We start from the raw sequence: 17,490 nt of genomic DNA on the forward strand, positions 1-17,490 counted from the left end.
TTTCAACCGAGTTCAACTACACATATGAAGCTACTTTCTGCATCTTAATCAACAGCTTTTCTGTGCAGACTGGGACAGAAGCAGCACGACAGGAAGTTTAATTACACTCTATGGTGCTACTGAAGACCTAGATAAATCAGCATAGCAATCCCATATTTTATGCACACAGTTAAGACTCTCCATATCCAATGCCATTCACTAGTTTCTCACAAGGATGACTGTACCCGCTAACTTTTTGCAGACATTTTTATGACCATTGAAAGTGTATTTAAAGGGAATCTGTCACCACATTTGACCAAACTATTAATATGGGCATACACGTTATAGACTGCTGAATAAAAATCCTAACTTAATGTTTCATATCCGATGCCTTGTTGTTGAGAAATCATCTTTTATCACTTTATGTAAATTACATCTTCCATGCTATGGGGAGAATGGTGCCTGGTAGATAACTTCCTCCAGAGCTTATTTTAAATAAAAGAAGGAGTTACCAGTATAATAAAGGGCCCTGTCACACTAAGAGATATCGCTAGCAATATCGCTATAACGTCACTGGTTTTGTGACATAGCAGTGATATTGCTAGCGATATCGCTATGTGTGATACTTACCTCCGACCGGCTCCCCCGTTGGTTATCGCTGATCACGCGAGAACATCCTGGGCCGTTTCTCGTCGTCAGCTTCCTGCTGGCCTTCCTGCTGTGGAGACGAGTGACATGTGGACGCGGGCGGGAGGATGTCTTCATCGCCTCGTCTGACAGGTAAGTAGCGACCGCCGATCGCTGCTATGTCGGTGGTGAGATATGCCTGTTTAGCAGCTCACTATCGATCACTTAGTGATGCACCAGCGATCCTTACTGGGTCATATCGTTGTCGGAATCGCTGGTGCATCGCTAAGTGTGACAGTACCTTAAGACAAGTAGCTAACACAGAACAGGAGAAATTGAATTTGTCTTCTTGCAGACACATTTTCTTTTCTCTTAGCTCTGCATGTCTGCCTGTGAGATGGAAGCAGAAGCTGAGAAACCTGCAGATGTGTCAATTACTGTCACACACACCTCTGCAGTGATTTCAGGAGAGCAGAGAGCGGCCATTACATATCACATTGGTAACAATGGTAACCATTACACATCACACAGGTAACGCCTCCTTCATGTAAAATAAGCTCTGGACGCAGAGTTATCTTCAAGGCAACATCCTCCCCATAGCCTGCAAGAGGTCATTTATACCAAGTCATAAAAGATGATTTATCAACAACAAGCTATCTGATATGAGGCATACTGATAGGACTGTTTTCAGCATTCTGTAGCCTGTATGCCCATATTAATAGTTTAGATAGGTCAGATGTGGTGACAGATGCCCTTTTAAGTGATAAATATTTCTCAACTATCCAAGGGATAGGTAGTGAATTTTAAATTGTTGAGGATCCAATCACTTGGATCCAATCTGTCAATTGGATTGGGGATCCCCATCACACTCAATTACATGCCTGGAAAAGTGGCCTTTGTATGAAATTACGGTCAAGTATATGCACTACCAATCCAAACAAACTATGAAAATCAGCTGTTTAAGTAATTCTTACAAAGTTTGTATTGAGTGGCATCACACATGCTCAGCCGCAACATCTTCATAGTGAACCTATGTTCCTCAAGGACTATCCAATTAATTTCCATGAATTACAGCTATATTAAAGCACACATACCATGGACTCTAGCTATACAAACTATAAAAGAAGAAAGTGTGTGTTTCCTGCGCCACTTTATCCTTTTATGCTAAATAAGCAGTCTGAGCTGAGACATACTGATAGGGAATTTATATTAAAAGCCCCATCGGGGAGAGTGATGATAATGTGTGCAAACTGTAAAGCGCTGCGGGATATGTTAGCGCTATATAAAAATAAAGATTATTATTATTATAATTATAAAGTAGCATGTAGAGCACAAGGTGTATAGATTATTATATAATTAGGTATTCAGAGATTCAGTAAACCTTGTAATCTATTGATTTCAAATTCTGATTATTCAGGATTTTGGAGTCCAGTGGGCAGTTTTACTAACTAATAGACAGCTACAGTATCTCTGAGTGCACAGTTACTTGGAAAGCTGTCATTCACTGATTAAGACCACCCATCGGACTTCTAAACTTAGAATGTGAAGGGATGTAAAGAGTGCATATTACCAATCTAGGACTAAATCTAGCAAAATCAGGCCCCAACTTTCGTGTTGTGGAACCCAGTATGCAAAATGAGATCCCACATCCCTCCGCACCACTCTTGCAGAGAAAAAGCAAGATCTTGCCCTTTGCACTAACTGAGCGCTCTCATATACATTATTAAAGTGTTACTGATCAATACCCACTCTAATGATATTACTATTCAGTAAGAGCATAGTACATTACATGGCAGCACTTGGCTAGCACAAAGATCTTGCAAGACCTCTCTCTTTCACTGTGAGAGTAGCCAAAGGGGGTTGTTGGATCCCACTTTGCATGCCGGAAGTTCAAGACTGAGTTTTGCTAGAAAGTCAGTATTTTTCAGGGGATAATACAAACCTTATTGACTTTTTTTGTTCAAAGATTATAGTGTTAGGCTAGGTTCAGAGAGTTTTTGAGGTCAAAAACTGTCACGTTTTTCAAACAGCATCCATTTCATGAAACAATCTTATTTTTTTTAATTTTGGATGCTCTTTTTTGCTTTATGCCTTGAAGCATCACCTGAAGCACATCTCAATTTTGAAGATATTTTGGCACGGTTTTGAAGGGTTTTTTTACAACAGGAACAGAGACATCAAAACAATTTTGCCAAAATTCTGTCATAAATTGTTTTGAAAAATCGCAAACTTTCTGTGACTATTGCCGTTTTCACACTAATGGGCAGGGGCAGAGACTTTTGTAAGAGCTCTTGCATGGTATACCGAGGCGCGCACCTCTTGGAAGACATTCCTGATTCTTTAAGAGGCATGTGGAAATGTTGAGAAAATCACCAATCTTGATGAATCGGGGCCACAAAGCTTTTTACTGCCTTTTGAGGTGGACTCTAAGCATAATCTGACTCAAAGAAGTAACGTCATTTCTTTTTTTCATGCATATAATTTTTCAACAACTTGTCAGAAAAAAAGAGTCTCCAAAACCGATATGAAAAATAAAGTGAATTTTACACTGAAATGAATGGGAAGAGTAAAAAAAATAGGCTTAATTTTTCACTCTGGATTTCTATTTTAGGGAGAGCCATGTACCTCTTGCGAAGACGTTTTAACGCCACAAGGTTTACAGAATCGAGTAAAAGGCCAAATGGTTAGTAACTTTGTACTTTTAATATGGCTGAATACTTAAGGGGTTGTTTCATCATCTTAATTGGGTACAATTACAAAGTGCTTTTAAAAACAAGCAATTTTGCAAAGTACTTTTTATTAAAAATCTGTCTGTTCTCAAGAACAGATAGATATTTAATTGTATTATTTACTGCTCTTTATGTAGGTTAGTGACAATCTTTCCACAGTGGCTGGTCTCCTGGACAAGGAGCTCCACATTTGCACTCCAGTGAAGCTTGTAATCAATGCTTTGAAGCTGGCAAGAACAATACATAAAGCCAGGTCCAGTGCTACTGTGCTCCTACAGTAGTGCATAGGTACAGCTGCCTCTTCTTGGGACAGTTTGGGACAGTATTGTGACTATTCTGCTGGTCCTGTCAATCAAGCAGGAGCGCTCTAGAAGTTAGTATGAGAACAATCCTGTAACATGCAGTTCTTATGTTGTGAATTAGAACTATGACAAGTGCAATATTCCTGACTTAGCTATTATTACTACGTTAATCAACCAGAACGTTAAGTGATTAACGCTAAATATCTTGTGACAATGACACCTGTCAGGGGTAGGATATATTAAGCATCAGTTGTTGAAGTTGATGTGCAAGAAGCAGAAGAAAATAAGGCAGGCATAAAGGTTCAGCATTTTTAACAAAGAAAAAATTGAGATGCAAGTAATCCAAGTAGGGTCAGTTAGTTAACCAGCAAGTCATGGGTGCCCTAGCTCATACTGTAGAAGCCTCAGAATTATCAAAATTTAAGGAGAACCTGCCAGCACGATTTTGCATCCCAAACATATATAATCTAGATTACGTTGCTGTTATATTGAATAAATTCATCTATTGGTGTTAGCAATTTGTGTTTCCGTTTCAGATAAATACCTGTCTCTAATTTTAATACTAATGAGCCATAATTGCAGGGGGCTTGGCAATGTACTTGCAACTGTCAAGCCTCTCTATATCTTTCCTCTTCCGCCACTGGTCCCTTGTCTTTCCAGTGGAGGTGCATCTCCTGAGAATGACTTGAGAGTCAGGTGATCGATCTGAGTATGCGTCGCCTATAGGAATTTAGTCGCTTGCATCAGAGTTTGGGCAAGGTAACAGATGACTGAGAGAAGAGTGACCTGTCAGTCTGTAATGGGAGGCTGGCAGTGGGTGAGGAAAGATGGAGACAGGCTAGCTAGCTGTAAGTGCAGGGCCAAGCCCCTCATCACTTGTGGCTCATTAGCATAATATTTGGACTTTCTCGGAAACTGAAACATGCATTGCTAAAATAAAGGTATTGAGTTGTTCAGCACTGCAGCAACTTAATAAAGGGAACCTGCTGAAAGGTTTCATTTAAAGTCACTACTGCACATGATTGACAGATCTCTACCATAGCAAGAGACCTGTCGATCACCTGGAGTATTGGTAGGAGAAGCTAGCAAGAAGTGGTGCCAGACCAGTCTCTTCTCTAGCTATGGTCCCCAGCCTGATCTTCTAACCTTAACGACTGCCGATACGCCTTTTAACGGTGGCAGTTAAGGGGCCATATTCCTCATGCTGCTTTTTAACGGCGCCGAGAAATAAGTGTATAGTGCCCCCCACAGCGTTGTAAAATCTCTGCGGAAGACAAGATTTGGGTCAGTTTTTACTGTCCTCTGTCACGGGATTGCCGTTATTTGTTATTATTTGTAACGGCGATTACAAAAAAAGTCCAGTTTTCCATACATTTCTCTCTCCTCTGATATAATCTAGCAAACCAGAGGAGATAAAAATGGGGTCCCCTAAGCCCCACTGGTACCTCCGTCATCCCTTGATCCTCCTGCTCCATCCCCAGACCCTCAGCATCATCTTCTTGGAAGAAAATGTCAGGTGCATGCACAGTGCGTCCGCTGAGATCTGCCGACCGGTACCCGACAACAATGCAAGATTTTTTCTATTGGTTCATTTTGATCACTGTGATAGACCCTTAAGGTTAGGGTTGGGGATAGGGTTGTGTAGAGGTTAGGGTTGTATTGGGGTTAGGGTTGTGTTGGGGCTTCGGATGTGTTGGGGTGAGGGTTGTGTTTGGGTTGTGGTTAGAGTTAGGGTTGTGTTGGAGTTAGGGTTGGGTTTAGGGCTATGTTAGGGTTGGAGTTAGAATTGGGGGGGCTTCCACTGTTTAGGCACATCAGGGTGTCTCCAAACATGACAGAATGCCTACCATCAACTCCAGCCAATTTTGCATTCAAAAAGTCAAACTGTGCTACTTCCATTTTGAGCCCTGCCATGCACCCAAATAGTGGATTTCCCCCACATATGAGGAACTGATATACTCAGGAGAAATTGCAAAACAAATTTTATGGTCCACTTTCTCATGATACCCTTGTGAAAATAAAAATGTTTGGATCTAAAGTAAAATTTTGTGAAAAAATGTAAATGTTAATTTTTTCCTTCCACATTGCTTTAGTTCTCATGAGGCACCTGAATGTGATTTTCAGCACCTTGAGGGGTACAGTTTTTAGAATGTTGTCACTTTTAGGTATTTTCTGTCATATTGACCCCTTAAAGTCACTTCAAATTTGATGTGCTCCTTAAAAAAAATGGTTTTGCAAGATCGCAGTGTACCGGAGGATCAGGGAAGCATTGGCAGGGAGGTGGCTCCCTCCGTGCTTCCCTGAGACCCCTGCAGCAGTGCGATGTGCAGCACTGCTGTGTGGGCCTCCTTTCCTGCAGTTCCCTGGATCCAATATGGGGGTCTTCGGGGTCCTGCAGTGAGGCGGCTTCCTCAGGGCCTGCAGAGAGCAGGCAGTGAGGAAACCTGTGCAGCGCCTGTCAGATCGCTGATCTGTCAGCGCTGTGTGATGTGTCAGATCAGCGATCTGACACATGACAGCGATGTCCCCCTGGGACAATGTAATAAAGTAAAAAAAGAGTGTAAAAATAATTTATAAAAAAATCGCTAAATAAATTAAAAAAAAAATTTTCCCTAATAAATTAATTTTTTGAAAATAAAAAAAACAATAAAAGTACACATATTTAGTATCGCCACGTCCGTAACAACCCGCCCTATAAAACTGTCCCACTAGTTAACCCCTTTATTGAACCCCTTAAAAAATAAAAATGAATAACAAAGTAAAAAATAATGCTTTATCATCCTACCGCTGAACAAAAAGTGCAATAGCGCGCGTTCACAAAGACGGATATAAATAATCATGGTACTAATGAAAACGACATCTTATCCCACAAAAAACGAGATGCCACACAGCATCATCAGCGAAAAAATAAATAAGTTATAGCTCGCAGAATAAAGCGATGCAAAAATAATTATTTTTTATATAAAATTTTCATTGCATAAAAGCACCAAAACATAAAAAAACATAAAAAATGAGGTACCACTGTAACCGTACTGACCAGAATAATAAAACCGCCTTATCAACTTTACCACACACGGAACAGTGTAAACGCACCCCCCAAAAGAAATTCCTGAAATGCTGTTTTTTGTTCATTTTGCGTCCCAAAAATCAGAATAAAAAGCGATCAAAAATGTCACTTGCCCGAAAATGGTACCAATAAAAACAACAACTCGTCCCGTGAAAAATAAGACCTCACATGAAGCAGTGGGTCAAACTACGGAAAAATTATAGCTCTGAAAATGTGGCGATGCAAAAACTATTTTTACAATAAAAAGCGTCTTTTAACGTGTGACAGCTGCCAAACATAAAAACCCGCTAAAAATAGTAAATCAAACCCCCCTTTATCACCCCATTAGTTAGGGAAAAATAATAAAATTTAACCCCTTAATGTCCAATGACGGACACAGTCCGTCATCAGACATTTCCCCTGCTTTGATGAGGGCTCCGGCGCTGAGCCCGCATCAAAGCCGGGACATGTCAGCTGTTATGAACAGCTGACATGTGCCCGCAATAGGCGCGAGCGGAATTGCCATCCGCCCGCGCCTATTAACTAGTTAAATGCCGCTGTCAAAGCTGACAGCGGGCATTTAAATAGCATTTCCGGCCTCCGGGAAGGAAGTGACGTCATCGCCGACCCCCGTCACTTGATCGGGGGTCGGCGTCATGTTGCCTGGACAACCAGATGTCTCTATGAGACCTCTATGGTTGTTCCAGGCATATGGCTTTCAGCGCCACCCGGTGGTCGGCACTGAAAGCACAGCAGTAAATCTGCTACATATGGGCGATCTGCTCATTGCCCATATGTAGCAGAGCCGATCGGGTTGCGCAAGCTTCTAGCCTCCTATGGAGGCTATTGAAGCATGCAAAAAGTAAAAAAAAAGTTTAAAAATAAAAAAAATTAAAAAAACCTAAAAGTTCAAATCACCCCCCTTTCGCCCCAATCAAAATAAAACAGTAAAAAAAAAAAATCCCACATACACATATTAGGTATCGCCGCGTTCAGAATCGCCCGATCTATCAATAAAAAAAGGCATTAACCCGATCGCTAAACGGCGTAGCGAGAAAAAAATTCAAAACGCCAGAATTACTTTTTTTGGTCACCAAGACATTGCATTAAAATGCAATAACGGGCGATCAAAAGAATGTATCTGCACAAAAGTGGTATCATTAAAAACGTCAGTCCGGCACGGAAAAAATAAGCCCTCACCCGACCCCAGATCATGAAAAATGGAGACGCTACGGGTCTCGGAAAATTGCGCAAATTTTTTTTTTTTTTTTTTTTTTTTTTTTTTTAGCAAACTTTGGAATTTTTTTTCACCACTTAGATAAAAGAGGACATAGACATGTTTGGTGTCTATGAACTCGTAATGACCTGGAGAATCATAATGGCAGGTCAGATTTTTTTTTGCAATTTCACTGCACTTGGAATTTTTTTCCCGTTTTCGAGTACATGATATGGTAAAACCAATGATGTCATTTAAAAGTACAACTCGTCCCGCAAAAAATAAGCCCTCACATGGCCATATAAATGGAAAAATAAAAAAGTTATGGCTCTGGAAAGAAGGGGAGGGAAAAATGAAAATGTAAAACCAAAAATACCCCTGGTCGTTAAGGGGTTAAAAAAAGTATCTATTTCCATTTTCCCATTAGGGTTAGGGTTAGACCTAGGGCTAAAGTTAGGGCTAGGGTTAGGGTTAGGGCTAGGGTTAGGGCTAGGGTTAGGGCTGAGATTAGGGTTAGGGGTGTGTTGGGGTTAGGGTTGAAGTTAGAATTGGGGAATTTCCACTGTTAAGGCACATCAGGTGCTCTCCAAATGCAACATGGCGTCTGATCTCAATTCCAGCCAATTCTGCGTTGAAAAAGTCAAACAGTGCTCCTTCCCTTCCAAGCTCTGCCATGCGCCCAAACAGTGGTTTACCCCCACATATGCGGTATCAGCCTACTCAGGACAAATTGTACAACAACTTCTGGGGTCCAATTTCTCCTGATACCATTGGGAAAATAAAAATTGGGGTGAAAAGATAATTTTTGTAGAAAAAATATGATTTCTTAATTGTACGGCTGTACATTATAAACTTCTGTGAAGCCCTTGGGGGTTCAAAGTGCTCACCACATATCTAGATTAGTTCCTTGGGGGGTGTAGTTTCCAAAATTGGGTCACTTGTGGGGGGTTTCCACTGTTTAGGCACATCATGAGCTCTCCAAACGTGACATGGTGTCCGATCTGAATTTCAGCCAATTTTGCAGTGAAAATGTCAAATGGCGCTCCTTCCATTCTAAGCTCTGCCATGCAGTGGTTCCCCTACATATCAGGTATCAGCGTACTCAGGACAAATTGCACAATAACTTTTGCAGACCAATTTCTCCTGTTACCCTTGGTAAAATAAAAAATTTGAATCTGAAGTAATTTTTTTGTGAAAAAAGGTAGATGTTCATCTTTTTTAAACATTCAAAAAGTTCCTGTGAAGCACCTGAAGGGTTAATAATCTTCTTGAATCTGGTTTTGAGTACCTTGCGGGGTGCAGTTTTTAGAATGGTGTCACTTTTGGGTATTTTCTATCATATAGACCCCTCAAAGTGACTTCAAATGTGATGTGGTCTCTTAAAATAAAAAAGTGTTGTAAAAATGAGAAATCGCTGGTCAACTTTTAACCCTTATAACTTCCTAACAAAATAAAATTTTGGTCCCCAAACTGTGCTGATGTAAAGTAAACAGGTGGGAAATGTTATTTATTAAGTTTTTTGAGTGCCATATCTCTGTGATTTAAGAGCATAAAAATTCAAAGTTGGAAAATTGGGAAATTTTCACCAAATTTCCATTTTTTTCACAAATAAACGCAAGTTATATGAATGAAATTTTACCACTAACGTGAAGTACAATATGTCATGAGAAAATAATGTCAGAATCACCGGGATCCACGGAAGCATTCCAGAGTTATTGCCTCATAAAGGGACAGTGGTCAGAATTGTAAAAATTGGCCCGGGCATTAACATGCAAACCACCCTTGTGAGTAAAGAAGTTAATGACCTCAGATACGCCTTTAATGGCGGTAGTTAAGAATACTTAAACCACAGTGCCGTTAACCCCTTCCTGACCTTTGACACCACGCAGGTGTCATGAAAGTCGGTGCCAATCCGACCCATGATGCCTATGTGGCATCATGAATTGATAGCCCTCCTGCGGGTCAGGTGACTGTGGTCACTGAACGGTCACCCGACCCACACATACAGGACCTTTTGTGCTTCACCCCAGGGGGGTGGCTTAGCCCCCATGGCTACGATCGCTCTGATTGGCTGTTTCACTTTTAACAGCCAATCAGAGCGATTTGTAATATTTCACCAATGAAATTTGGTGAAATATTACAATCCAGCCATGGCTGATGCTGCAAAGGCATCTGCCATGGCTGGAGACCGAGATCTGACCCCCAACACTGACTGACGGGAGCGATCGACCCCGCCACCGATTGACGGCGGCAATCTGTGGCCACCGTCACCATCTGCTCCCCCCACCTTCTGATCCCCTCCTCACCCCCCTCACCCCCGGTACCTCCTATGTCCCTGTGTCCATCCCGGTGTCCATCCCAGATCCTTCCTGGGCACTGCCATCTTGCAAAATGGCGGGCGCATGCGCAGTGCGCCCATCGAATATGCCAGCCGGCAGATTCATTCGTTCATTTTGATCACTGTGATAAACTCTCACAGTGATCAAAATAAAAAAGAGTAAATAAACGCCCCCTTTATCACCCCCATAGGTAGGGACAAATAATAAAATAAATAAAATATTTTATTTTTCCATTAGGGTTAAGGTTATAATTAGGGTTAGGGTTTGAATTAGGGTTAGGGTTAGGATTAGGGTTATGGTTGGAATTAGGGTTAGGGTTAGGATTAGGGTTAGGGTTGGAATTAAGGTTAAGATTAGGGTTAGGGGTGGGTTGGGGCAGGGATTAGGGTTAGGCTTGTGGTTAGGGTTAGAGTTGGAATTAGGGTCAGGGGTGTGTTGGGGATAGGGTTGTGGTTAGGGTTATGGGTAGGGTTGGGATAAAGGTTAGGGGTGTGTTGGGGTGAGGGTTGGAGTTAGAATTGAGGGGTTTCCACTATTTAGGCACATCAGGGGATCTCCATTGCGACATGGGCCACCATTTATTCCAGCCAATTTTGCGTTCAAAAAAGTCAAACAGTGCTCCCTCCATTCCAAGCCCCGACGTGTGCCCAAACAGTGGTTTACCCCCACATATGGGATATCAGCGTACTGAGAAAAAATTGCACAACAACTTTGGGAGTCTAACTTCTCCTGTTACCCTTGTGAAAATAAAAAATTGTGGGATAAAAAATCATTTTTTGAGGGAAAAAATGATTTTTTATTTTCACGGCTCTGCGTTATAAACTTCTGTGAAGCACCTAAGGGTTCAAAGTGCTCACTATCTAGATAAGTTCTTTGGGGTCTAGTTTCCAAAATAGGGTCATTTGTGGGGGAGCTCCAAAGTTTAGGCACACAGGGTCTCTCCAAAAACGACATGGTGTCCGCTAATGATTGGAGCTAATTTTCCATTCAAAAAGTTAAATGGCGCTCTGTCCCTTCTGAACCCTGCCATGAGCCCAAACAGTGGTTCCCCCCACATATGGGGTACCAACGTACTCAGAACAAACTGGACAACAATTTTTGGGGTCCCATTTATCCTGTTACCCTTGGGAAAATAAAATAGTGGGCTAAAAAATCATTTTTGAGGAAAGAAAAAGATTTTTTATTTTTATGGCTCTGCGTTTATAAACTTCTGTGAAGCACTTGGGGGTTCAAAGTGCTCACTACACATCTAGATAAGCTCCTTGGGAGGTCTAGTTTCCAAAATGGGGCCACTTGTGGGGGGTTTCTACTGTTTAGGAACATCAGGGGCTCTGCAAACGCAACATGACGCCCACAGAACATTCCATCAAAGTCTGCATTCCAAAATGGCACTCCTTCCCTTCTGAGCTCTCCCATGCACCCAAACAGTGGTTTTCCCCCACATATGGGGTATTGGTTTACTCAGGAAAAATTTCACAACTACTTTTGTTGTCCAATTTCTCCTGTTAGCCTTGTGAAAATAAAAAATAGCAGGCTAAAAAAATCATTTTTGAGGGAAAAAAATGATTTTTTTTATTTTCATTGCTCTGCGTTATAAACTTCTATGAAGCACTTGGGGGTGCTTACCACACATCTAGATAAGTTCCTTAAGGGGTCTAGTTTCCAAAATGGTGTCAATTGTGGGGTTTTTCACTGTTTAGGCACACAGGGGCTCTCCAAACACGACATGGTGTCCGCTAACGATTGGAGCTAATTTTCCATTCAAAAAGTCAAATAGCGTTCCTGACCTTCCGGGCCCTGCCGTGTGCCCAAACAGTGGATTATGACCACATATAAGGTATTGGTGTACTCAGGAGAAATTTCCCAACAAATTTTAGGATCCATTTTATCCTGTTGCCCATGAAAATGAAAAAACTGAGGCTAAAAGAAAGTTTTTCGCGAAAAAAAATTATGGATCAATTTGTAAAGCACCTGGGGGTTCGAAGTGCTCACTATGCATCTAGATAAGTTCCTTGGGGTGTCTAGTTTCCAAAACAGGGTCACTGGTGGGGGAGCTCCAATGTTTAGGCACACAGGGGCTCTCCAAACGCGACATGGCAACCGCTAAATATTCCAGCATATTTTCCATTCAAAAAGCCAAATGGGGCTCCTTCCCTTCTGTGCCCTGCCATGCATCCAGTAGTTTATGATCACATATGAGGTATTTGTGTACTCAGGAGAAATTGCCCAACAAATTTTATGATCTATTTTATACTGTTACCCATGTGAAAATGAAAAAATTGATGCTAAAAGAAAATTTTTGCTGGAAAAATTAAAATGTCCATTTTTTCCTTCCACGTTGCTTTAGTTTCTGTGAAGCACCTGAAGGGTTAATAATCTTCATGAATGTAGTTTTGAGTAGCTTGAGGGGTGCAGTTTTTAGAATGGTATCACTTTTGGGTATTTTCTGCCATATAGACCCATCAAAGTGACTTCAAATGTGAGGTGGGCCCTAAAAAAAATGGTTTTGTAAATTTTGTTGTAAAAATGAGAAATCGCTGGTCAACTTTTAACCCTTATAACTTCCTAACAAAAAAAATTTAGTTTCCAAAATTGTGCTTATGTAAAGTAGACGTTAACCCATTAACAGAATAAAAAAATTGCTAAATTTTCAAAATTTTCGCCAAATTTCAATTTTTTTCACAAATAAACACAAAAATTATAGACCTAAATTTACCTCTAACATGAAGCCCAAAATGTCATGAAAAAACATTCTCAGAATCGCTAGGATCCGTTGAAGCGTTCCTGAGTTATTACCTCATAAAGGGACACTGGTCAGAATTTCAAAAAATGGCCAGGTCATTAAGGTGAAAATAGGCTGGGTCATGAAGGGGTTAGTTAACGGTGCTGTGGAGAAAGTGTATAGCACCCCCCAGAGTCTGATTTTCTCCGGGGTCTCGGCTGCTGCGGGTAGCCGAGACCCCAGAGAACATGATTGGGGTCGGTTTTTACCGACCCCGCTTTTGCGATCGCCGTTATTAACCATATAACGGTGACTGAAAAAAAAAGTCTGATTTGTCATTAAATTTCTCTCTCCTCTGATGTGATCGCACATCAAAATAATAAACCAGTGATCAAAATACTAAAAATTAGTAAATAAACTCCCCTTTTATCACCCCCATAGGTAGGGAAAAATAATAAAATAAAGAATTTTTTTTTTTTTCATTTTTCCATTTGGGTTAGCGTTAGAAATAGGGTTAGGGTTGGAATTAGGGTTAGGGTTGGAATTAGGGTTAGGGTTGGAATTAGGGTTGGGGTTAGAATTAGGGTTAGGATAAGGGTTAGGGATTAGGGTTAGGATTGGGATTAGGATTAGGGGTGTGCTGGGGTTAGGGTTGGAGCTAGACTTGAGGGGTTTCCACTAATTAGGCACAACAGGGGGTCTCCAAATGCGACATGGTGTCACCATTGATTCCAGCCAACTTTGTGTTCAAAAAGTCAAATGGTGCTCCCTCCCTTCCGCGCCCTGATGTGTGCCTAAACAGTGGTTTACCCCAGGGGCATCAGCGTACTCAGGACAAATTGCACACCAACTTTGGGGGTATAATTTCTCCTGTTACCCTTGGGAAAATAAAATAATTGGGGGCTAAAAAATCATTTTTGTGGAAAAAAATGATTTTTTATTTTCACAGCTCTGCATTATAAACTTCTGTGAAGCACTTGGGGGTTCAAAGTGCTCACCACACATCTAAATAAGCTTCTTGGGGGGGTCTAGTTTCCAAAATGGGGTCACTTGTGTTAGGACGGCGGAACGCACCAAATATAAAATAACAGGAGGTGCGTTCGCCGCCCGGAGTCCACCGTGCGGTAGGTGACAAGACCGCTGCTGAACAATGGCAGATGCACCTAATCAGTGAGGTACTGCGCTCAGGTTAACGTCACCCAAACGCTAAGGACGGCTCTGTTCTGGCACAGAGTCGCAAGAGGCAATGTGATGCCGAGACACGGCTCTGCTAATGTCACAGAGACCTGCGTGTGGCGTCGCAACAGCGACCAAGAGTAGCTGCGGTTAGTGCAGCGCAGCGGCAGGTAAATCCGCAGACGTCGGCGCTGAGACACGGGCACCGACAGACGCTAGTGTAGGCACGGATCACGTGGCGTGTAACTTGCCACAAGCTGAGACTGACTATCCAACTCTCTATCACCATTCGTAATATCCGAGGGAAGGGGTTTCATAATGCGTCAGTCACCAGTCCACACATCCGTCACCATACACACACAGCATAATATGCTACACTAGCGCATCGCCGAGCCGCCATGCGGGCTTTTTATAGCGATGTGCTTCCGGGACCTTCCATTAGCTTGGGAAGGACCAATCAGATCCGACGTAGGACCTGAGCATGTGACCCCTGCTCTCCAGTGAGAGGTCAAGTTGCGGGCATGCCCAGTAGCACGGCATGAGGGCTTAGCCTCAGGAGCAGTTCCCAGCAGAGCAGGATGCGCTGCTATTACTGCACCAGAGGTGGCAGCAACATCCAGGCTGTCAGAGCGAGTCTGAGCAGCAAGCCTGGCTTGCCGTGTTTGCTGAGCAACACCTGGAGCGGTCGAGGAAGAATGGGAGACCGCAGGATGTCTGGCTCTGGACTCCCGCTGTGCAGTGCCAGGAATCTCACGCCTAACAACTTGTGGGGGGTTTCTACTATTTAGGCACATCAGGGGCTCTGCAAATGCAACATGGTGTCCAATCTCAATTCCAGCCAATTCTGCATTGAAAAAGTCAACCGACATTCCTTCCCTTCTGAGCTCTGCCGTGTGCCCAAACAGTGGTTTACCCCCACATATGGGGTATTGGCATACTCAGAACAAATTGCACAACAACTTTTGGGGACTAATTTCTCTGTTACCCTTGTAAAAATAAACATTTGGGGGTGAAAAGATCATTTTGTGGAAAAAATATGATTTTTTATTTTCATGGCTCTACGTTATAAACTTCTGTGAAGCACTTGGAGGTTCAAAGTGCTCACCAGAATTCTAGATAAGTTCATTAAGGGGTCTAGTTTCCAAAATGGTGTCACTTGTTGGGGGGTTTCCACTGTGTAGGAACATCAGGGGCTCTCCAAACACAATATGGCGTCCAATCTCAATTCCAGCCAATTCTGCATTGTAAAAGTCAAATGGCACTCCTTCCCCTTCCAAGCCCTGCTGAGCGCCCAAAATGTGGTTTACCCACACATATGGGGTATTGGCGTATTCAGGAGAAATTGCACAACAAATTTTGTGGTTCACTTTCTCTTTGTACACTTGTGAAAATAAAAAAAAATTGGTTGTGAAGTAAAATGTTTGTAAAAGAAAAGTTAAATGTTCATTTTTTCCTTCCACATTGCTTCAGTTCCTGTGAAGCACGTAAAGGGTTAGTAAACTTCTTGAACATGGTTTTGAGCACCTTGAGGGGTACACTTTTTAGAATGGTGTCACTTTTGGGTATTTTCTGCCATATTGACCTCTCAAAGTGAATTCAAATGTGAGGTGGTCCCTAAAAAAATGGTTTTGCAATTTTTGCTGTAAAAATTAGAAATCGCTGGTCAACTTTTAACCCTTATAACTTTCTAATGAAAAAAAAAATTGGTTCCAAAATTGTGCTGATGTAAAGTAGACATGTGGGAAATGTTATTTATTAACCATTTTGTGTCACATACCTCTCTGGTTTAACAGAATAAAAATATAAAATTTGAAAATTGCTAAATTTTCAATGTATTTCGCCAAATTTCCGTTTTTTTCACAAATAATTGCAAATCAAATTGAAGAAATTTTACCACTAACATGAAGTAAAATATGTCATGAGAAAACAGAATCAACAGGATCCATTAAATCGGTACAGAGTTATAACCTTATAAAGTGACAGTGGTAGGAATTGTAAAAATTGGCTTGGTCATTAACCTGCAAATTGGTCCGTCACAAAGGGGTTAAGGTCAAAATTGGCTTGGTCACTAAGGGGTTAAAAGAGTAATGTAACTGACTGCAATCGTGCATCCTGGCTCTAATACATGCTACCCTGGTCTGAGCAGCATGATTCGCTTAAAAGGTTACCTTTATGACATTTCTGTTCTTGGCACAGTGTTACAGTAACTTCAGTGCTAGAATAATTTGTCCTCATGGTGCTAGAGCTCAGATCACTTACTTGTGCAAAGGTATAACAGAAATAAATTAATATTTTGCAGTAACACATTTATAACAATACTGTAAATGAACTAATGTTTTTCATTGGACAATGGTTCTTTTCAGTAGGAGTATAGCCATGAACATGACTAACTCAAGAATTTTTTGAAACAGGGATTACCTGGTGAAACTGGACCCAAAGGAGAAAAGGTACTGCAAATATAAAAAAGTAACTATAAGACAGAGTATTATAAAGTTTAGCATTAAGTGGAAAGTTCACATTTAATGATTATTCACATATTACTCAAGGCAAGGTAGAAAAAGCCAGTACAGGGCTCCTGTGCAAGAACTGTGTGTAAGCTTATCGTAGAACACCCCCTCTCTATGTGGCCATCCAGAAACCTACTCATAACTGTGAGCTATGTAAGTCATTTACTCAGTCCCCGCGCTTCGGCATCGGTCACGCATATAGTATTTTCTACCATGACTAGTCTAGGCAATCATTCATGCTACAGATATCTCTTGTATAATAATGACAATATGCAGGAATCATTTATCTAGTGATAATGTATATGTAATGTGTGATGTTTTCATATTCTCTAAATAGGGAGATCGTGGGGAAGAAGGGACAGCAGGAATACCAGTGAGTATAGTTTTGCAACCCATGAATGTTGACTACCATGCGTGAAATGGTCACTGCACTTCCATACATTTAGTTTTCATTTGTTAGACTATGTGCTAAATAACCAATACATTATTTTTAAAAAACTATGTTTTCTTAGGCTGTGTTCACATGTCGAGTAGTTATTTATATGTTGGATCCATTTTGGGATGTACAAAATGGAAATAAAATGATCAAGTCTAGGATCCATTCATTTGAATAGTGGGAGAACTTCACAACGTTTTTTGTCTTGTCAAAAAAATGGAAACCAAATGGATGCTTTTTAAGCATTGAAGTCTAAGAGAAATGGATCATGAGAGCTGGTCATCAGTTATTTTGTCCATTAATACAGGGATGAGCAATTAATTTTCTTAAAGGATTGCATGAGAGATCATGACTGATGTAGAGGGCAGAACCAACATGCTGAATTTAATTCTGATTAATTTTATCATTAAT

General features: G+C 41.3%; 1 protein-coding gene across 1 annotated transcript in view; it reads left to right on the forward strand.

Moving 5' to 3' along the window:
• Positions 1-17,490, forward strand: part of COL16A1 (collagen type XVI alpha 1 chain) — a 375,234-nt gene that overhangs the window by 244,151 nt on the left and 113,593 nt on the right. Inside the window, exons 25-27 of the mRNA XM_073571772.1 lie at positions 3,218-3,289; positions 16,548-16,583; positions 16,981-17,016. Coding sequence (XP_073427873.1) covers positions 3,218-3,289; positions 16,548-16,583; positions 16,981-17,016 — 144 coding nt within the window. The remainder of the gene's footprint in view (positions 1-3,217; positions 3,290-16,547; positions 16,584-16,980; positions 17,017-17,490) is intronic.

Source organism: Dendrobates tinctorius, unplaced genomic scaffold, assembly GCF_039654945.1.
Source record: "Dendrobates tinctorius isolate UK_male_01 unplaced genomic scaffold, ASM3965494v1 ptg000007l, whole genome shotgun sequence".
Classification (NCBI taxonomy): Eukaryota; Metazoa; Chordata; class Amphibia; order Anura; family Dendrobatidae; genus Dendrobates; species Dendrobates tinctorius.